The sequence below is a fragment of the Tupaia chinensis genome, unplaced genomic scaffold (assembly GCF_000334495.1).
Source record: "Tupaia chinensis unplaced genomic scaffold, TupChi_1.0 Scaffold000290_1, whole genome shotgun sequence".
Classification (NCBI taxonomy): domain Eukaryota; kingdom Metazoa; phylum Chordata; class Mammalia; order Scandentia; family Tupaiidae; genus Tupaia; species Tupaia belangeri.
This window is the reverse complement of record NW_006159775.1, coordinates 5,100,572-5,123,089: the sequence shown is the minus strand read 5'-3', so window position 1 is coordinate 5,123,089 and position 22,518 is coordinate 5,100,572. Positions and strand designations below refer to the sequence as shown.

General features: G+C 39.6%; 1 protein-coding gene across 1 annotated transcript in view; it reads right to left on the bottom strand.

The window, feature by feature from the left end:
* Window positions 1-22,518, bottom strand: part of B4GALT6 (beta-1,4-galactosyltransferase 6) — a 73,449-nt gene that overhangs the window by 7,286 nt on the left and 43,645 nt on the right. The window contains exons 4-6 of the mRNA XM_006150572.2: window positions 18,569-18,693; window positions 11,763-11,879; window positions 910-1,097 (exon numbers count right to left, since the gene is read on the bottom strand). Of these exons, the coding sequence (XP_006150634.1) occupies window positions 910-1,097; window positions 11,763-11,879; window positions 18,569-18,693 (430 nt within the window). The remainder of the gene's footprint in view (window positions 1-909; window positions 1,098-11,762; window positions 11,880-18,568; window positions 18,694-22,518) is intronic.

Sequence of the window (22,518 nt, the reverse complement as noted above, 5' to 3'; positions counted from 1 at the left end):
GGATGGCCATGCTGCAATCCCTTCTCCTCCACTCTCTTCTCGGGATTTTAGACACATATGCACATGTGCCCAATGTTACTTTCAAGCCTCCAGATCCAGGACTAGAACCGTGGTCAGCCATGTGGGAGTGTCCAGCACCCCAACCACCACGCCACCTGCTGGTCCCTCTGTTGATTAAAAATAAAGAAAACAACAAGGGCCAGCAGGTGGCCTGGTGGTTAAAGGTGGACTCCCATATGGCCGACCAAGGTTTGAGTCCCAGAACCAGTGGCTTGCTTTCTCATTTGCCCCAACCCCACTCCACCCAACCCCATCTCTCTCTGGTCAAATTTTAAAAATAATAATAAATAAAAAATAAATGATTTTTAAAGGAAAAAAAAATAGTAAAGAAAATGAAAAGTGTTATTTCTTATTACTAAAGGGCCAGTCAAGAATGCATATTGTATGAAGGAGATACATGCACGAGAGGGAGTTCTGTGGCACTGAACCATCCCTGGAGAGAGGGAAGGCAGGAGGTGCCAACCTGAGTTAAGCACCTACCACGTGGCAGGCACAGAGCATACATGATCTCGCAGCTGCCCTACGGATGGGTTCTACCTGCCAAGGGACAGGAAACCAACCTTCAGAGATGCAAGGAAACCACCAAGCCCTGTATGTATGAAAACCCAAATTGCAATCTACACATGCTCGACTGCACAAACCAGGCTCTCTTTCCTACCACACCACACTCAAACCTCTAGGTCAGGAAGTGCCCAGAGGGACACACCACTCTGTCCTGGCTCCCTAGGACACGCTGGAGTTAAGGACAATGTTCCTTAGAACCCCGGCTCTCTCAGACGGCTGCTGCCACCTCAATGCTGTGACTGTGCAGGTTCGCCATGTAATACTGGAACAGTGCGTACTACTTACATATACATGTACTTATCCAGCTTTGCTGCAAAATGACGTGGCATTTCTCCACAGCCGTAATAGTTGCGGTCATTTTCAGGTAGGTGATCCACATCATGGAAGATGACGCAGTCCCAGACGCTGTCTTTCATGGCCTCCTTGAAGCCCACATTGAAGAGCATTGCACGGTTAAAAGGCTGCGTGCCAGTCTTCCCAGAGCACACCCAGGGAGAAAACAGAAATGGACTTAGTAGGCTTTGCCATCTGACGTTTCCCTGTATTTTTCTAATTTGTTGAATCATGGTCAAATAATAACATTACACTGAAATAGACAAGTTATAAACATACTTCAAGACTTTCAAATGTACTTAGTATATTCATTTATACCTGGTAACAGAAGAAAACAACATTATTATTTAATCTACTTGGTACATTGTGAAATTTAAATAATAATGTTATTTATATTTCTGCTCTACTTTAAACACAAGATATAGGTTATGTATATCCAGGAAAGTAAAATAAAACCATTAAAAATAATATAGGTTTTATATTTTAGTAGCGCTTTCCATAGGCTGTTAGGACTAATAAAAGTAGGAAATAAATAGTGACTCCACAGTGACCCTTCTTTTACATAACAAAGCCAGGGGGTTCTCCCTTTACTTTACAGGGACCAAGAGGACTTTAGAGACAAAAACAACTGTAACTCATTTCACAAAACCCAGCTTGCTTTATTCCAAACATTTTCCTTTTTTACTAGGGAAAATACGTTAAAGTGTCACAAACGGTTTCTATTTCAATTATTCTTGCTTATGATAAAAGCCAAGAATATTTTAAGGAACCAAAAGGTAGGAAAACGTGACACAGAACACAGCTCCCTATGCTATAACTGTTTTCCTTTATTTACTAGTGAAACTATATTAAGATTCACTGACAACACGGAAGTTTCTTTTTGTGTCTGAAGAAAATGAATGAGCATTTGCCCACATCTTAGCAACATTTCCAAAATACAAAACAAAACAGATCATGAGAGAAAGAATGAGACACAGGATACCTAAGAATTCCGCCTAGAGAGTAAAATGGTGCTCATTTCCGTTCCGGATCTGGCACTAACCTGCCCTAACAGAAATCACTCTACTTTGTACAGCTTCTTTTTTTACCAGTGAAATAGGATTCAAAAAAAAAAGGGGGGGGGGAGTGAAGGTAAATTGTTATTGTTATTACTGGCATATCAACATTAGCTTTAACGAACTACTTTCTTTTAAGGTTTTAAAAATGGTTTTTATTAAATGTAAACCTAATACTTAAAGACTTACAATAAAAATAAGAAGTTCCCTGTCTACCTTCTTCATCCCCCAAGAGCAAAACATTTCAGCTCTTCTAGCTGTTTATTCTGGTACTTACACCTAGATATTCTGAGGGAGTGAGGGTTCTGATATTTCTTGCTTCATTAACTTTGAATACTGTCTACTCCCTTATTTTATTTTAGGTTTTTGCTTTAGGGCACATGCGCTCACCAGAGAGAGACAGAGAGGAAGGGAAAGCGACAAATCATTCTCCACCACTATCCCTTCTCCATTGTCCTCTTGGGATTTTGGTTATACACGCACATGTGCCTGGTGTGATTTTCAAGCCACAAGGTCCGGGACCTGAACTTCAGTCCACCATCTGGGAGTTCAGCACCTTAACCACTATGCCACTTGCTGGCCTCTGTCTACTGATTTCTTAACGTGGCAAAGAACAAGTTACACTACCACATCCAGTGCCCCGCCTCCATCTTTCCCAACACACTTAGAGCGTAATTTTTTATTAAGTCAGTAGTTTACATTGCTAAGTAAATATTTCTTCAGTGCTGAGTAAATTGATTTTGCTCTTTCTCAAGCTGGAACTAACTATAGTTTTTTTTTTAATATAATTATCACTACTTTGTTCAAAAAGCCTAACAGATGTGCCCCATACCTATTAATAATTGATGTAATCATCCAAATACATCAAATCCTCTATCCATCCCTTCTCCAGCTCCAGAGCCTACTCCCACTGCCCTCACCTCTTGTTCCAGTCCAGACTTTTGGCACTCAGCCCAGGTGTGACTGTCATCTAGGAATTTTCCTTCATTCCTACATCAACCATGTCTCTCAATTGACTTTCTCAACTTGCTGAGGCGCATTGTTCACTAGCTTCTTAAAATCCCGTGTCTGTGTGTGCACACATGTGTGTATGTGTGTCATACACCTTTAGTCAATGAATAATGGACAATGCCACTAATTTGCCCTCACACTTTATTGAGATTTCAATTACCTCAAAAAATTCTAGGTTGAAAACTACTTTTCCTGGGCCAGCCCATGGCCTGGTGGTTGAGATGGTTAGATCTCACACGTCAGACCACATGGCTCCTATCTTGAACCTCACATCTTGAAAAACACCTGGGGTACACGTGCATGTGTCCAAAATCCCAAGAAAAGGAAGAGACAGAGGAGAAGGAATTGTGGCATGACCATGACCCACGGGGACTGCGTTCTTGTTCCCTCCCTCGTTCCCTCTTGTCTCTCTCCAATCAGCACAAGTGCTCTCTGGTAAATTTTTTTTAAATATTACTTTTCCCTAGAATTTTAAAGGCATGGCTCAAGGTGTCAGTTCTGGTATATTTCTATTCATAATTATTTGTCATTTTTCTTATAGAACATTTTTACTCTCTTCTCTTTTTCATCTGTATTCTAAAAATTTCAAAATACTATGCTTCATAGTGGATCTATATATTATTCATATGTGCAGAGGGGCCCCTTTAATCTAAAGACTCCTGCCTTCACTTCTAGGGAAATTTCTTAAATTCCTTCTTCAGACATTTTCCTTCCTACCCTCCCATTCTTTTCTGCTACATTTTTTCCAGAACCCTAATTAATAATCATATTATCTATTGCTGTCTAACAAATCACAGCAAAATGAAGTGACTTTAAAAAGCAGTCGTAATGGTTTCCATGGATGAAGAATTCAGCAGAGGGGAAATGCCTCACCTTCGTCCATCAGGCCCAGGGCCTCCCCTGGCAGATGGAGGCAAGAGGGCTAAAAGAATCAGAGAGCTAGACTGGGGCAGAAGGGTCTACTTCTAAGGGGGCTCCTGGCATGACTGGCATGATGGTGCTGGCAAGCCGGTTCCACTCCACAGGACTGACCAAGCATCTAAGTGACATGGCAGACAGCTTCCCCAAGAACAAGTCATCCAAGAAACCAAGGCAGAAGCAGAGGTGTCTTTTATGACCTCACCTCCAGAGTCACATATGTCGTGCAATTCTCCAAGCAAGTCAGCCCATCTTCATTGTGAACGAGGCTACACAGGGTCCTGATGATAAGGAGGCAAAGACCTTGAGGTGCATCTTGGAGAACAGTTACCCCCGGGACATATTGGTACCCTTAGACTGATCCATAGTTTCTCGTGTTTTGGTTCTATTTTAGAGGTTATTTAAAAGTTCTCTTCCAGTCATTCAACCAAAAGTTTGGTTTTGGTTATATTTCCATTTTCAATAACGTTTATTCTAACTGTTCCTTATGATGAACTGTATTTGTTTCACACACTGTAGTCTCTCACTTTCTATGTATTCTGATTATGATTATAATATTTTTCTTTCTTACTTTCTTTTTAAAGCTTTTCTGTTTCCTCCTGTCTTTTTCTTTCTTTCTTTTTTTTTTTTTTTTTTACATTTTGCTAAAGGACATATGTGCTCACAGAGAGAGAGAAAAAGAGAGAGAAAGAGCAAGTACCCCTAATGGGCTTTCACACTGCAATCCCGTCTCCATTTCTCCACCCTGTTGGGATTTTTGAGCATGCATGAAATACTCCCAGTGTATTTTTCAGGCCACCAAGGGTAACAGTCAAACTATATAGTCCGTCATGTGGGATATATCTCCTTTAACCATCAGGCCACAAGGCTGGCCCCCGTGTCGCATTTTTGCTGGGTTTTGTCTCTTCTTGCTAAGATTTTCTTCAAATTCTAAGGATTCTTGGCTGTTCATTCATATTTGAAAATAAGGCACTAAAAAGCTGAAAGGCATCTACATATATCTATGTAAAAATTGTTGCAAACCACTCTTTTCTTATTTTTATTATTCTTATTTTTAACATTCAATCCCTATACATCATTAGAGCTGTAAAGAGAATTTACCGATCATGAAACACATCTCAGACCAGTCCAGTTGAGAATACGATACATGTTATGATCAACAGGTGATAAACCATGTCTGTGTCCCACAAATACCTTGCCTATTTTTTCTCCCTGATTTCCTTCCCTATACTCTTCCCCTCTCCCACCATCCCTCTACACGGTCTCCAATGTCCATATCTATTTTCACTGCTTTTATGCCCTCCAATCTTTCAGGCTCTACTATAGATTGCAGAGTCGGCAAACCACTCTCAACTATACCTCCCAGCACAGTGTATATCCACACACACGCGCGTGCACACACACACACCCCTCAACCAAACTTAAGCAACAAAAGGCACATTTCTTTCCCTCCAGTATGCCATACATCTGCACTTCAGAAAATGGCAATGCTCTTCCTTCTTTAGACAAAAATCCTGGCACCATGTCTAACTGTTCTCCATCACTGACACTGCATAGTCAGTCCATCAGCACTTAATACCTAGCACTGCCCAGCCCCCAGCCCCCAGCCCCAGATCCTCTGCCACAACCACAGTGGCCCAAGTCATCATCTCCCACCTGGACAACTGCGAAAGCCTTGTAACTTGTAACTGCTTTCCTTATTTCAGCCTGTCCCGCTGCAGCTTACCTTCCACACAGCAGCCAGAGTCCTTCTCTTAAGCATAGTTAGATCACGTCACTCCTCTACCTAAGAACATCCAGAGTCACCTATTTTTTTTTTTGAGAGATTTTTGGTATATGTACTTGACAGAGAGACAGAAAGTGAGAAATCATCACCCAAGGAGGATGACCATGCTGCAGGTCCTTCTCCTCCATTCTCCTCTTGGGATCTTGGACATAACACGCATACGCGCCCTGGTGAATTTAAGCTGCTGGGTCCAGGACTCAAACTGTGGTCAACTACGTGGGAGTCCAGCACTGTAACCATTGCGCCATCTCCTGGCCCCCATCCAGAATCTTCTGACCACACATAGGGTCCCCCAAGTTTTCATCTTGTCTTGCCCTTCATTATTTGCTCCTCATTCCACTTGTCTAATTTCCTCCCCGTTCCTCCCCGGTGTTCTCAACTCACTGCTCCAGCCACTGCTGTAGACACGATGGCCTTTGCTCAAGCACAAGCATTCTCCTACCTTGCCTGGAAGGCGCGTCCCTGGGGGTCAGCATGGCATGCTCCTTTACATCATCCAGGGTTGCTCTAATCCTCCTTCCACAGAGGAAGATTCCCAAATATACCATATAAGAGCATTTCTTCTTCCCCCTACCACTCTATCTGCTCTGAGTTCCCCCTGACATACACAATTATTTACATCTGTCTTTCCTCACCAGAAAGGGGCAGGGGAGTGCTCCCCCTTTGGTCTGTTCTTGGCCTTATCTCCTTTCAAATGAATGAAAGCAGGCTGCCTGGAGGTGTAAAGTAACAGAGCCTACCCTCTCCTTGGAGTCTCCAAAAGTTACATCTGGAGCCTTTTCCCTGGGGCCCACCTATTTCTCTAATGCAGATAGCACACATGTCTTGCTACAGCCTAGAGGTGGGGAGATCCACCTTTGACTCTTGGGCTTGAAAAAGCCAGACAGGAAAAGGCCTGAGGGTCTTCAGGGTCAGCATGCAGACTCACTGAATCCTTTTGTTCTTGGCCCCACAACATAGATCTGCCAGTACAGTCAGGAGCTGCTCAAGCACAGTTTCTCCAGAGAATCAAGTTTTCATACTCTATAAAACTACACCACTTTAAACACCTGGTAACACAAGCTAAGAAGGGGACCTGGGGATCTGACTGTTTTGTAATCAAATTTTCTAACAATCTCTTTTCTTGTCACAGAGAGACTAAAGCACTGTCTCTGTGGCATCTTAAGTGCTGAGAGTCTCAGGATTTGTCTAGCAAATTGACGCTCGCCACATCACTCTACATACATGTGGATCTGAACACCCTCTGTTCAGCTAGGCAGCAGCCCACACTCCCTTTGCTTCCTGACTTTTAGAAATGTGTCAAAATCTCTCACTCACTACCATCTCTTTGTCCTTGCACTTTAATATATTTTAAAGTTTTTTCCATCCACTCTCATTTTTACAGTTTGGAAAGGAGAAGGGGTAAACCCACGAACACTCCTCCTAGGGCTCCTGAGCTCCTCTTCCATTGTTTAGCAAGTCTGGCCACTGCCCATTGTAAAAGTTACTCCTCTATTTCTTATGTGGTGAAATGTTTCTAGCTCAAAAGTATATACCATCACATGTAACAGTTTTGAATTAATATTGATCAAGGCTAAGATTCAGACTTAAGAGGTTTGAAAATAAAAATATGCGTCTTAGTTGTTTTGCAAAGATTTCTTCATCACATACACAAGATAACTCAATGGTGCTGACCACTCAGGAACACATGCCTTCAAAAGGAAAAGATATCTCATCTCAAAGATATCTCATCTCAAAGATATCTCATCACAAAGATATCTCATCTCCCAAGATACTATGTGGGATCAAGGTTTCAGAAAAGAAAACTAGCAGTTAGTCAAAGTGACCTAGAAATCTACAATTATGGCTTTCATGAAAGTAGTTAAAATTTTTTATTTATTAGGTAGAAAAGAAAAATGTCAATTTTCTTTTTCTTTTTTTTTTTGAGTGGTTTTTGCTATAGGGCTTGTGCATTCACTAGAAAGACATAGAGAGACAGACAGAAAGCAAGAAATCACCCCCTAGAGGGGATGACCATGCCACAACCCCTTTTCCTCCATTTTCTTCTCGGGATCTTGGGCATACACACACAGGTGCCGGTGTGAGTTTAAGCCACCAGGTCCAGGCCTCAAACCGCAGTCTACTACTTGGGAGTCCAGCGACATAGCCATTATGCCAGCTGCTGGTCCCAAGAAAAAAGGTCAATGTTCATAGTATAAGCTATTATATTAAAAAGTAATGTAATATGCACCATACATGTCATTATATGTGCAGGGTACAAAACTTGCAAGATACTACACGTTGAAGTATGTTTCAGTAAACACCAAGGATTTCCAAGAGGAAGGAGGACAGGAATGGCAAAAAAGCTGAGGGGCCCAGCCTGGTGATGCACTTGGCAGCATATTGAACTACAGTGCTGGAAGCCACATGGCCGTCCGCGAGTTTGGATCCTGGATCAGTGTGAAAACATACAGGTGTATGCACACATGGCCAAGATCCTAACAAGCTGAAGAGCTGGGGAAAGGAGATCATGGTATGATGAGATGCATGAAAAGCTCCTCGCTCTCTCTCTCCTGTGTTCATGCCTGTGCTCTATCATGAATAAAGTATTTTTCATTTCTTTTTAAAAAACTAAGAGTGAGAACATTTTTAAAAGGGGAGACTGATCCATAATAAAACACAAAGGAGCTGAAAAAAAGTATAATCATTTTAGAAACAAAACTTTAAATATTTTCCACTCCCCTTAGGGGTGTTTTCACACTTTTCCCCTCTCCCTGGTGAGTACATGTGCCTTATGGCAAATTAAAAGAAAAAAAGAATACTTTCTACAAAAAAAAAACCTCTCTAATAATATAAGCCATGTTGTTACTTTGTCTATTATTTACTCTGCTATTTATTAGTAAAAATGAAAATTAACCCTACCAGGCTTGTTTTGTAAAAACTGACAAGCTGATGATTTAATAGAACAAAACAGATCAGAAATAGGCTCACGTATATACAAATACATAAACATTAACTGATTTTCGATAAGGATGTCAAAGCAACTCAATGGAGAAAAGATCATCTTTTTGACAAATGGTGATGGAACTAACCATAGGTTAAAAATAAATGAATCTTTGTCCTTACTTTATACCATTCATAAGATTAACTCAAAGTGAATTAGCCTGTGCTTAAGCTAAAACTATAAGACTTCTGGAAGAAAACAAAAAATCTTAGAGAACAATTACTCAAATATAACACAAAAAAGCACAGGCATTTAAAAAATATCAATAAATTGGACCATGAAAACTAATGTTTATTTTCAAAAGACATAGTCAAGAAAACAAAACAAACCATAGCAAATATTTGAAAAAATGTCTTATAAAAGACTTGTACCTAGAATACGTAAATAACCCTTACACTCAGTAAGAAGACAACACAAAAATAGAGAAAAAGATGTGAACAGAAACTTCATCAAAAAGGAAATAAGTGTATGAGAAGATTTTCAACTTCATTTGTTATTAGGGAAATACCAGTTAAAACTGCCATGAGACCAGCAGTTGGTGTAATGGCTATGTTGATGGACTCTCATGTAGTCAATCACTGTTCGAGTCCTAGACCCAGTGGCTTAAACTCACGCAGGGCGTGTGTGCATGTGTGCCCAAGATCCCGAGAGGAGAATGGAGGCGAAGGGACTGAAGTGTGGCCAGCCCCCCTAGGGGGACGATTTCTCACTTTCTGTCTCTTTCTCTGTCTTTCTGGCAAGTGCATGAGCCCTATAGCAAAAAACATAAATACATACATACATAAATCTGCAGTAAAATACTACTACAGAACCACTAAAATGGCTGAAATTAAAAAGACTAACGAAACCAAAAGTTGGCAATGACATAAAGCAACCAGAAAGGTCAGTATACTGTAATATAAAATTACTAATGTATTATGTACTCTTTAAAACATATACATAAGATTACAATAATAATAGTAGACAGGTTGGGATGGAGATCTGGTGTTCAACTGTTAACACTTTTTAAGTTTCTTTTTAAATTTCCACATTTAAGAAGAATGTAGAAAGTTAAATTCTATCTTTACACTTACACTTTATAGTTTTTAAACAAAGACAGGCTATAATAAGTTGGAGTCATTTCAACTCTATTTGAATAGACTATGCTAAAGAACTATGACTTAGTCACAGTTACTGTTCAGAAACAAATGGAAGTCTTTCTTCTCGATAGTATCTATTTCTTCCTTTTTTTAGGAGAGATTTTTACTATACTTTTACTGTATTTTTACATGTATACTCGCTAGAGAGACAAAAAGTGAGAAATCACTCCCTGGGGGAATGGCCACACCTCAATCCCTTCTCTCCCATTCTCCTCTCAGGATTTTGAGCACACATGCATACATGCCCTGCCTATTTCAAGCCGCCGGGTCCAGGAGTCAACCCACAGTCAAGCATGTGGAAGTCCTTACCACTATGCCACCTGCTGACCCAGACAATATCTATTTCTAAAAGAACAGAATCTCAGATTTTAAAACCATCATATGGTTTAGTTTTCTATGTAATATGTGATTTTTTTTTTTAACTTGTCAGTTCACTGAAGGCATGCTTGCTTCCTTATCAGTTATGGAACTAAGTCTACACTCTGGAAAGACTAGTGTCCTATTACTTATGTGAAGCTCAGCAAGGTTAGCAAATATACATGTGTCTGAAACAATCAAGGTGCCTCTACTAAGAGATGTCATTGAACTGAATAACTGGGGTCAGACGGTGGCATTGTGGTTAAGGGGTTGGGTGCCAGATTGCCAACTGCTAGTTTGAGTCCTGGAACCAGTGGCTTGGAAAAAAAAAAAAAAAAAAAACAGGCACAAGTGTGTGCAGGCTCAAAAGCCCAAGAGGAGAGTGCAGAAAGGACTAGCCCATCTCCCCTGGGGTGATTTCTTTCAGTCAAATTCATGCATCCTATAACAAGAACTAAAACTAAAACAAAACAAAACAAAACACTATGAAAACAGGATAGCAAATGTTCCCTGTAAATCGCTTTCTTAAAAGTTGATTCATTCATTTCTTCCATAAGCAAGAGAAACAGACACACAGAGATAGCACCTCAATGGGGTCTTCAATGCTATGATCCACCCCAGCCAGTTCCAAATACTGGATATGTATTTGCCCAATATTCTCAGAAAGGTCTCTGGACTCAAACCCGGAAGTTTCTCTTGTGGGTCAACCTTGCAGAACATTGTGTTTACCACTGCACCACATCTAATCCCTACTTTGTATTTTCAAGAATTACTACCTGGCTCTCATTCAGGTGTTCCTGATTACCTAAGAAGTTGATCCAAAGTAGATTTTCTGGGCTAGCAAACTACTCCATGGTATTGAGAAATCTTCAACTAAAAATTATCAATGTTTTGCTGTTAAAAACAAACAAACCAAATAAGTGTTTCTGTTAAAAAAGACACTTCACTTTTTGTACTTAAATTCATGGATTATAAATTAAAATGCTCTTTCAAAACTGAATGCTGTAAATTTAAAAAGTAATCTGAGGGTGCTTTAGCATAATTAGAATAGGACCCCAAAGAGTACCAGTTATGAGTCCAGAGAGCAGTACATGAGTTGAAATGCTCTCCAATAACTTAAATCATAAAACAAGCAATTTCTCAATTAAATGAACTCTATAACAGGTTTCAGGAATAAACGAAGACCACAAGCCTAACAAGTCCATAAAAAGAAACAATACAACAATACAAAGGAATAAGTAACCTTATAAAGAAAATATACAGCTGTACAATTATTTTTTTAAATCATAGTTTGACAATCCAATATTGAGAACGTCATTAAAATATATCAAGGCTATGGTACTAAAGATGAATATAATTGCTACTTAACTCATTTGACCGAACTAAAATTATCCCAAGAAAATACAGTCTCAAGTTAACATGGAATGTTATCCAACTATAAAACCAATTATTTTAGTTACTTCATTAATTTAAACATACATAAAACAATTTCAATCAAGCCATATCTAACAGTTTAGGTCCTAGTAGACTTTGTGATTATTTTTTAAAAGTCTTACCTGTTCAATGACATAAAAGGCAAATTCTAGCCGTTGTTTCTGGAGCATTGGAATCAGGTGCAAGAAAAAAATTGGAAGATGTTCATGGCGATTACGGAAAGGAATGAGAACTGCCACCTTTAAAAAGAAAGTCACACAGGTAAAAAACATAGCAGCCAATCCTAGAGGTAAAGACAGAGGTACTGACCCTTAAAAACTTCTGATGGGGGACCAGCAGGTGGCATGGTGGCTAAGACACTGGACTCCCAAAGGCCAACCATGGTTTAAGTCCTGTATCTGGTGGCTTGAAAATCATGCCAGGTGCATGTGTGTGCATACTCAAAATCCCAGGATGATCATGGAGTCAAATGGATTGCAGCATGGCCATTCCCCTAGAGGGTGATTTCTCACTCCCCCATCTCCCTGTCTCTCTCCAGCAAGCACATGCACCCTATGGCAAAAATGTAAAGGAAAGAAAAAAAAAGAAAGAAAGAAAGAAAAAGTGGGAAAAAAAACTTCTGATGGTCTTAAAGTCACACCAGTATGACTTTTCACACTGGAAGAGCAAAGGTAAGTAAAAATAGACATGGCTCATAGATATGGCCCTTATGCTCATGCCACTAGGTCTCAAGAAGCTAGGGAGGTATAAATGGCCTTGAAGGCTATTCTAAGAACTGTAGTCTCTATCCTATGAACACCATGGAAAATGACTAAAAGATTTAAAGGGAGTGATAAGTCACATCTGGTAATGGCAAGACTATTCTGCTGGCAGTATGGAAGAACAACTGGAGAAAACCAAAAATGGACTGAGACAGAGTTAAGAAATTAATGCAACAGTAAAAGCAAGATGTAATAATAGTAGCTTCAACCTCTTAATAGAGGGTACAGGAGAAGAGAGGTACACATTTTCAAAATATTTAAGAGGAAAATTAACAGTGTTTGGCTATGGGCTAGACGTGTGGAATGAGAGAGAACAATGTGGGAAGAGTAACTTCAAGATTTTAAAGTAGATTCTAAGTAATCATTTTTTTTTTAATTTTAAATAGAATTTTAAAGTGGTTCAGGTCAGCCAGTAGCATAGTAGCCGGGGTGGCTAAATCCCACATAGCCAACTGTGCACTTCGAGTCCCAGACCAGCAGCTTGAAAAACATTCCAGACGTTGTGTGCATGCAAGCCCAAAATCCCAAGGGGAGAATGAGGGAGAAGGGATTGCAGCATGACCATTCCCCTTGAGGTGCCGTCTCACTTTCTCTCTCTCACTCTGTCCCTTTCTGGCCAGTGCACATGCCCTCTAGGATAAATAAAAGGATAAATAAAAAATGTTCCACTTGTATCTATTATCCTGCACTTGGTTTATCTGGCCTAAAGATGTTTAAAGTTGTTCTTTCTTTCAGGAGGAGTGACAGAGAGAAAGAGTCAGACAGCACTGTTAGCAGAGTTTCATGCTGCAATCTTCCAACCTTCCCAGCCAGCCAGGATCATGGGCACATCTGTCCAGTGTGTACTACTCAACCAGAGAACGAAACTCTCGTCCGTCTGTATGGATCTGGCTTCCCTTGAGTAGCATGCTACTGCTGTACCACCAAGATGGCCCTAGCCTTGGAGATATTTTTGAGAAATACAACAGAAACTACAAATCAACATTTGTGGAATTCCAGCCATAGCCTGCTGAAGGAACTCAACCATGTATAATTTTACCATAAAATATATCCATCAAATTTGAAGTTAATATAGTATATTCCATTTAATGAAAATGTATAATTAAGCTTTTAGTACATTTTATAAATTATATAACTGATAGAATAATATTAAATTAAAAATTAAATTGATCATAAAATTATATTAGGATGATAGGCTTAAGAGAAAAGGTCATGTAAGCAATACAAAAAATAAATCCTTTTTATAAACCAAAGAAATTTGTTCTCATCCAAAAAGTAAAAGAAAAAATCATGTATATAGAAATGAAAATCTTTTCTTAGTACACCAGTCTTTTCACTAATATGAAAATAAAACCCCACTTATTGGAAATCTTAAACTCAAGACTGAAAATGCCATCTCTATAAAATATGTTAATATACAATATGGGAGGGGCCAGTAGGTGGAATGGTGGGTAAGGTGCTGGACTCTCACATAGCCAACTGCACTTCAAGTCTGGACTTGGCATCTTGCTTTCTCAGTTTTCCTCCCTCCTTCTTTCCTTTTCCCTCTCTCCCTCTTTCTTTCTCTTTGGTGAGCACATGTACCCTATAGCAAATTTTAAAATAATAATAATAAATAAAATTCAATAATTATTTCAAAATATATATAAAATGTGGAAATAAGTAAATAACTATAAACCATCAATTACCCAAATCCTCTATTTCTTGAATCCAAACTTTGTCATATAAGCTAGTTCTTCTTACAATTCAAATTTTGCCCTTAGAAAAGCTAAAAAGTTTTCTAAACTACTTTTCTTATAAATTTCTGAACTATGCTGGCTTTATTATAACCGTGGGTTTTTTTTTTTTTTTGAGAGTTTTTGCTATAGGGCACGTGTGCTCGCCAGACAGACAGAGAGAGACAGAGAGACAGAAAGCGAGAAATCACCCCCCAGAAGGGATGGTCACGCCGCAATTCTTTCTCCTCCATTCTCCTCTTGGGATCTTCGGCACACACGCACATGCGCCCGGCGTGAGTTTTAAGCCACCGGGTCTGGGACACGAACCGCGGTCGACTACGTGGGAGTCCAGCGACATAGCTATTACGCTAACTGCTGGTTCCCATAACTGTGGTTTTTCTAACAAGAATTTAAATTAAAACAAAGTTTTTGAGCCAGCAGATAGCATGGTGGTTAAGTGGTTTGAGTCTCACATGGCCGATGGTGGTTTGAGTCTCAGACCTGGCAACTTGAAAATCATGCTGGGTGAGTGTACGTATGTGCCCAAAATCCAAGGAAAAAATGGAGGGAAAGGGAGTGCGGCATGGCCACACACTCCCTACCAAGGGTGATTTTTCATTTTCCCTTCCTCTGTCACTGTCTCTGTCTGTCTAGTTGGCACATGGGCCCTATGGCAAAAACCTAAAATAAATAAACAAATATATATTTATATATATATGTTTTCTACAGATCATATGTTCAAAAGCACTAGATTTTTTTTTAAAGAACATTAACAGCAAAACAATATCTAATTAAAATACCTCTGTGTCACTCTATAGTCTGATTTCCTAATACAATCTAAACTGATTATAACAGAAAATTATGGGGACCAGCAGTAGTGTAATGGTTATGTCGCTGGACTCCCACGTAGTCGACCACAGTTCATGTCCCAGACCCAGTGGCTTAAACTCACGCCAGGCACGTGTGCATGCATGCCCAAGATCCCAAGAGGAGAATGGAGGAGAATGGATTGAGGCGTGGTCATCCCCCCTGGGGGTTGATTTCTCGCTTTCTGTCTCTGTCTCTGTCTGGTGAGTGCACGTGCCCTATAGCAAAAAAAACAAAAAACAATTATGTAAAAGCATTAAATTTAATATTTTGACAATAATTTTTTACTATATCTACTAAATTTTACTAATGAATACATAAATGAAAATGATTGATAACGCACAAGTTTCAGACCTACTCCTCCACGTAAAATTGGGATTTGATATAAGATATCATCAACAGAAAATACTGACTTTCACCTGTATATTTTGCATTACCAGGATCATAAGTAGGGACATTTTTAAGAATAGTTTAATTTTAAAAGAGAACAAAAGATGGCTTAGTAAAATCAAAATTATCTAAACTAAAATCTCTGCTATTCATTTTCCTTTAATAATCATGGGACAGCACGAAAAAAAAATAGAGATAGTAGCTACTATGAGGCTGATGTTTTCTGTTTTGTTTTTTTTGGGGGGTGGGGGTGGGGGCAGTTTTTTATATAGGGCACACGCGCTCACCAGAAAGACAGAAACAGAGAGAGAGGTAGCAAGAAGTCACCCCCCGGGGGGATGGCCACGCCACAATCCCTTCTCCTCCATCCTCCTCTCAGGATCTTGGGCATGCATGTACATACACCGGTGTGAGTTTAAGCTAACAGGTCCGGGACTCGAGCCATGATCAAATACATGGGAGTCCAGAGACATAGCCATTGTGCCAACTGCTGGTCCCAATGTTTTCATATTTATATTAATTATTTCACACTTGGCAGGTGGTAGGAACTAATGTACTAGTCTAGCACACAGCATCAAGCCTAGTTGGTTAAGCCTGTAGATTTTTAGACCATAACTGTTTAAGCCCTCCACCTGAACCCTGACTGGAAAGTTGATGTCACAGGTAAGTAAACACTTCACTTTAACGACCTGAAAAACATCACTATCTTCCTCTGCCAACCTCCCTTGTAGAAATAACCTTGTCTCTAAAAAGCATCCAGCCTGTGTCGAAGTCTTCCACACAAACCTGCAGTGCTCAGGAAAAGTTCGGAATTGCTGAAATCACCAGTTTTGGTTTCAGTTCTAATTAGCTAGCCATTTGTTTCCTTGGCTGGTATTTTTTTTTTTATTAGAAAAAAATAAAAGGGCCTCAAATATTAATATCTAGAATCAAGTTAACAGCAGATGTTTAACATAAACTAGTTATTTCCCCTTTCCTTCTCAACTCTGATCCCATGTTAGAATGGGACATAACTAGGGGGCCGGCAGATGGCGTGGTGATTAAGGGCGCTGGACTCCCACATGACTGACCATAGTTCAAGTCCCGAATCTGGCAGCTTGCTTTCTCACTTTCTCTCTCTCTCTCTCTCTTTCTGTCCCTCCGGTCAAATTAAAGTTAAATAAAATAATTCTAAAAAAAAAAAAAAAAGAACAGGACGTGACTAGAATATAAACAGGCAGAGAGAGGTTAGAGGAGAAATGACTTAAATATGGCAAATCTAGGCCACCTCTGAACAATCTCCAAGACTCCTCTCATACCTCTAGTTACAAAGCTCAGAACTAGAGACTATATTCTGAGACAGATTTCCAAAAGCAGAAATAAGAGCAGCATTATCATAGAATTTCTATATAAAATAAGCTTAATTTCTAGAATCCTGAATTACTGGATCATTGGAAAAGTCACGGTGCATTTTTGTATAAAGGGACATAGAAAAATATATCATGACTTTTCCGATGGCCCAATAGTTTGCTTCTAAAAACTTCTTTTCATATTGTTACCTGAGTCCCATGGAGGTATGGTCTACTAGTATTGCTAAGCAGAACTACTCATATAAATAACCCGCTCTTAAAAAATGAAAACAAACGATAAAATTTAAAATCCATCTCACATAGAACACTGGGAAAATGACAAGCATACACTTAGTTTTTCCAAACCCAAATTATCCTAGTTGCACCCCCAATGCACCCCTGTGAGTGCACGTCTCAACATGACCCTCCACGCTCCCCCACAGCCTCTGTGACTCAGCAGACCACGTCTCCCATTAGCATTCAATACACATATTCACCAGCAATTGTTACATACAATTTATCTGCCCAGGACACTTTTGAAAAGTGGGATATATACAATTCAGGCCATATGCCATACAGATAACAATGATGAGGCAAATTAATCAAGAAATATAAAAAGATTCATTTACTAAATGAATCTTATCTGGGAAACTGCCTACAGCAATTATAACACAGAATGTTTTGCCAAAATTTGTACTGGAATCCATGTGAGCAGCTTCAAATTTTGTGTGATGCTAAGAGAAAGCTCAACGTTCATTTAATCATTTGTAAGAAGGCTAAAAAGGCATTTTTCCCATAAAGTCAATTCAACAAAACTGTGTTCCATGCTTACTTCACACAAAGTGCTCTGTACTAGTAATGCAGACATAAATTACACACATCCCAACCATGACTTCAAGGTCAATGAATTCGAGGCTCTTTTTCAAGACATTAACAATATAGCATTCTTTCCACTCCCTATCAGTGATTTTTTTTTTAATTTGGTACTAATATACCAATATGTTAGAATACTGATATTTTAAAAGAGAAACTAAAAACTGTTATCAGATTGAGATTACGTAACAACCCTTTAGGGTGTATGATTTGATTTAATCATCTGTTTTAGTTTGGATTACATAAATGTCGTTTCCTACTCATATATAACACTACATGAATATGCTTTTATTAGCCAATTTCAGAGTATTGAGAGCAGCTCTGGTTTAACCCACAGTTTTTAAATGTTTTAAAGCAGCAGAGACAGACCTTACCATTTTCATATAGAACATTAAATAGAATTCTGTCATATCAAAAAGATCAAAAACTTGAGCTCTGCCTCCTCTTATAGAGGTGAAGAGCCTGAAGTGACCTCTTGGTGGCCTCTTTAGAATTCTCAGACTCTGAAAAACAGAGCTTGAAACCCCCAATGCTAGATTCAGTTTAAAATTCAGATTTTAATATCCTCCCTGTGAGTTCTCAGGGTTTCAGAAATTGGTGGGGCTATGCCTGCAGGTGTCAGTAATCATTAAGGACAGCTGCAGGAGGCAGAAAAAAAAAAAAGTCTCTCTTCCAAACAGACCAGAACTAAAAAAAGAAAAAAATTAACTGTTTTCCAAGCCAAGCTCATCACATATTTAATTGCCAGGAACTCCAAGAGATTGAGAACATGAGCATACATTTTGTACATGCATGGGTGCATTTGCAATCTCCACAAGCAACACCATTAAGTCACATTAGAATTGTAAATGTCCATGCATTAAATTAAAAAATCTTGATGTCTTACATTTACCAAGACTTAAAAGATATTTTACACTATATTTTGAATCAAACACTTTTTTTTCTCAAATGCACATAACAGTCATATTACTTATGAAAAAATGTACCTCACCTTCCATCTAGGCTTACAGTCTTTAGGCCTCCAGTGACCTCCTGGCTCAATATCTAAATCCTTGGAGAAGAGCTGATGAATTTCATCAAAACTAACTTCGCTTACATTGACATTGAGGAATCCCCCTATAAGCCAAAAACATGAAGAATTGTTTTAATATTTGTTGCCTCAAAGATGCAAGCAGTCAGTCAGTAAGGTAATGGCACAATTTCGTTGCCAAGACAGTATGATTTATTCCTTTTATCACCACATAATTATTATTATTATTTTTTAGAGAAATTTTTGCTATAGGGCATGTGTGCTTGCCCACGAGACAGAGAGAGACAGAAAGAGACAGAGACAGAAAGTGAAAAATCATCCCCCAGGGGGATGGCTACACCGCCATCCCTTCTCCTTCATTCTCCTCTTGGGACTTTGGGCACACACGCACACCCTCCCAGGCATAAGTTTTAAGCCTCCAGGTCCAGGAGGAGGCTACATGAGTCCAGTGACGTCACCACTACACTATCTACTGGTCCCATCACCACACATTTATTAATACCCTCTCTCACTTGATAATAATGCTATGTTGGGTAAATCAGCCAAAGAAAATAATCAAATTCTTTATCTAAACTTTCTGCCTTTCTTTATTAAGAGAGATTTTTGCTATAGGGTATCCGCCAGGTGGGGATGGTCATGCCGCAATCTCTTCTCCTCCTTTCTCCTCTTAGGATTTTGGGAACACATGCACATGCACCCGGCATGAATTTCAAGTCTCTAGGTTCGGGACTTGAACCACTGTCTACTATGTGGGAGTCCAGCAATATAACCATTAGGTTATCTGCTGGTCCCTAAACGTTCTGCTTTTGAGCAATGTATTTTAATTCTTTGGAAAATGTTTGCATAACATTGTGACTTAGCATATCAATGCAATTTAACAACTATTTGGGAATTTACAAACTATGTTTAATGTCAACATTTTCAACAGGAAACACAATAGCACCATACTTAATGAGTTATATAAGCAGTGAGATCAATCAGGAGCTGAATCTTAGCTTCTGTCTACTGGGGAGATTTCTTCTTTTTAACATGTGTGTGCTCACCAGAGAGACAGACAGAGGAAAAGCGAGAAATCTCTTAGGGCCTCAGCTTCCTCCTCTATTAAACTGGATAGTAATGCCTGCCTTAAGAAAGTTGCAGCCATCAGACGAAACAGTCTGTATGAAGGATCAAATACAAGGCCCAAGTGATGCAGGCAGGACTCCATCTTGGAGGAGCGCCTCCATCTTGGAGGAGTGCCTCCATTATAAACTGTTAAATTCCTGTGACTAATAACTCAGGGCTGATCGCTGTCTAAATTACTGCCCCTCCCTGGAGCTACAGGGTAACCGGAGTTGGGTGGATTAGTACCTTAAATACATTAGTACTTTGAATAGATTGGTAACTTGAATAGATTAGACTTCTGCTTCTCTGACTTCTCCCTTTGAAGCTATGTAGGGTGGGATCTGAGCCCAATCCCCACCCCAAGACCTCCCGTTCCCCAATTCCCCCATAAAAGATGGTGTCCAACCCCCAGTCGGCTGGAGATTTTGAGTGTTAACTCCTCCACGCCCGCTGGCATAATAAACTGTTTTCCTAATCTCTCTGAGTGCTGCTTTCCACTCCTCGGCACCTGGTTTTCTGCAACACAAGCACTAGGTACACTGAATAAACGTTAGCTACTATGGTATCCTACTGACATTTCTTTTAAAATTTTGCAAATACAATTCAACAAATTTACTTTGAGTATTTATCATGCATTAGGGCCCTTGGTATGCAAAACTGAACATTTCAAACACAGACTTCTATATCCCGGGTCTAATAGGCACTCACTCTCCAAATTAATAAATGTATAATATTACTGGAAATGTTTTTACTAATGGTTTTTCTAATGCCCACCAATGAAATAGGAATGAATATTGGATGGAAAACTAGTTCCATTAACCCAATCAAAAACAGAACTAAGAACAAGAAAGCCTATGTATCTTTATAGAGAATCAAAATAGCTGCATGATCACAGAGCAAAGCTACCCTCAATGTTTTCAATGCCACTGAGATCAGTATGTAAAAGGCTTGTAGAATGAACGGGATCTTTCATCTTTTAGCAGTTTAAATTCACCCATTAACTTCCAAATAGGTACAAATTGCTCTGGAATGCCCTCCAGCCAAATTCTCTTAAACCTTCTCATCTCATAAAATACAAACCAACAAATGCTCAGGTTCCCCACTTTAAAATCCTCTGTGGCCACAATTTCACACAGGAAACACTCAGTTCCTCTCTGGAGAGCCCTTCCCCTCCACACTATTCTAGACCTTGTAAGGTTTTCACTATGGCCTCTGCCCTCCCCACTTCAGACTAGCAGCCTCTGCTCAGCCCTGAGGCTTGCTAGAGAAGGAAATGCAAATATCTATGTTCCCCCAGAGTAAACCAGGAAAAAAAAATCTGCCATCTTCTAATTTCTGCCTGTTCTTTATAACCAAACATCCACTCTTTAGTGATATGCAAACTAGTTCATCTTAGAAGGGTCAGATTTACCCAAAAGAAAGAGACACCTATGAACTTGCAAAGAAAGGGTAAATCAAATGTAAGACTATTCAGCCACTGTAAGTACAGACTATCATGACTGAGCTGACAAAAACAGAATCTAATGCTGTAATCAAATAGGATTCACACAAATAAATCTGATGCATTTAATAGTACGCATGATTGCTAAAATGATAGTAATTAGGCTAAATAATAAGCAGTTCATATAAGTAACTGAAGTTGTTATTCTTCCTGCACTGTTAGGCCAAATTTTTTGTCTTTTTTCCAGCGTTATTGCTTCAACAGCTGTAATCATCATTGTCAGCAGTTTCTTCAGCACCCTTTGCAGTTTAATTTCTATTTCCAATGCACATGTGCTGGCAAATGAAGAGACAGGCCTTATACCTCCCTCTTCAATGGAAGGCTTCCTATGTCCATCGCTATCCCTGAGGCACCCTAGGTTCATCCTGATTGCTCCCAGATACACACCCCTGAGAGTCTGTTAGCAGCTATTCCATGTGCTTCTCCCACTCTGCTCTGAGATCCTAGTATCTTGCTGGCTACTGGGCAAAGGTGGCCCAGTGACAGGAGGTTGTCCTGCCAAAGGCAATAGCAACATCATTATGCTGAGAGGGAAAAGGGGAAGAAAACAGGCCCCAGGCTGGACATTACCACCTTGCAAACAGTGAAAATGTGATGAAAGAGAGGAGAATAAACAGTATTGGGGGCTGGGATGTTGGTGCTAGGGAGATCTTGTACATGTGAAAGAGATTATTCCAGAAAGACTGGCCAGGAGGAAGCACTCAGAAGACGGTGTCGCAGTTTTCAAACCACACTCAGTGGAAGGGCTTGTCAGGAGCCTCCACAATGGCCACTTCCATCTCTTAATGCACTGGGTATCCCCTTCGAGTCTAACTCAAGAAAGTGTTCGATTTAAAAATCACCTGCTATTGGTCTAGCAGGTGACATGATGGTTAGGACGCTGAACTCCCACATGGTCAATCAGGGTTTGAGTCCCAGACCTGGCAGCTTGAAATTCACACCAGGCACATGTGCATGCCCAAAATGTCAAAAGGAGAATGGAGGAGAAGGGATTATGTCATTACCATTTCCCCTGGGGAGCAAATTCTCACTTTCTCTCTCTCTCTATGTCTCTGGTAAGTACATGCACCCTATAGCAAAAATCACTCTTAAAAAAAAAAAAAGAAAACCTGCTATGAAAAAAAGTCAGAAAATAATTCACTCTTTACTTGTGAAGAGGTAAGCAATTAGCCAGGCCAGCCCCATTTATTTCAGTTACTGAGATTTCAAAAGCAAATGAAGAGAAATGATCCAGAGAATGCCAAATCTTCACTTTCCACCTCCGCTAAATCTGAAGTGTTCAACTAGGAATATATGTTTCTTTCCC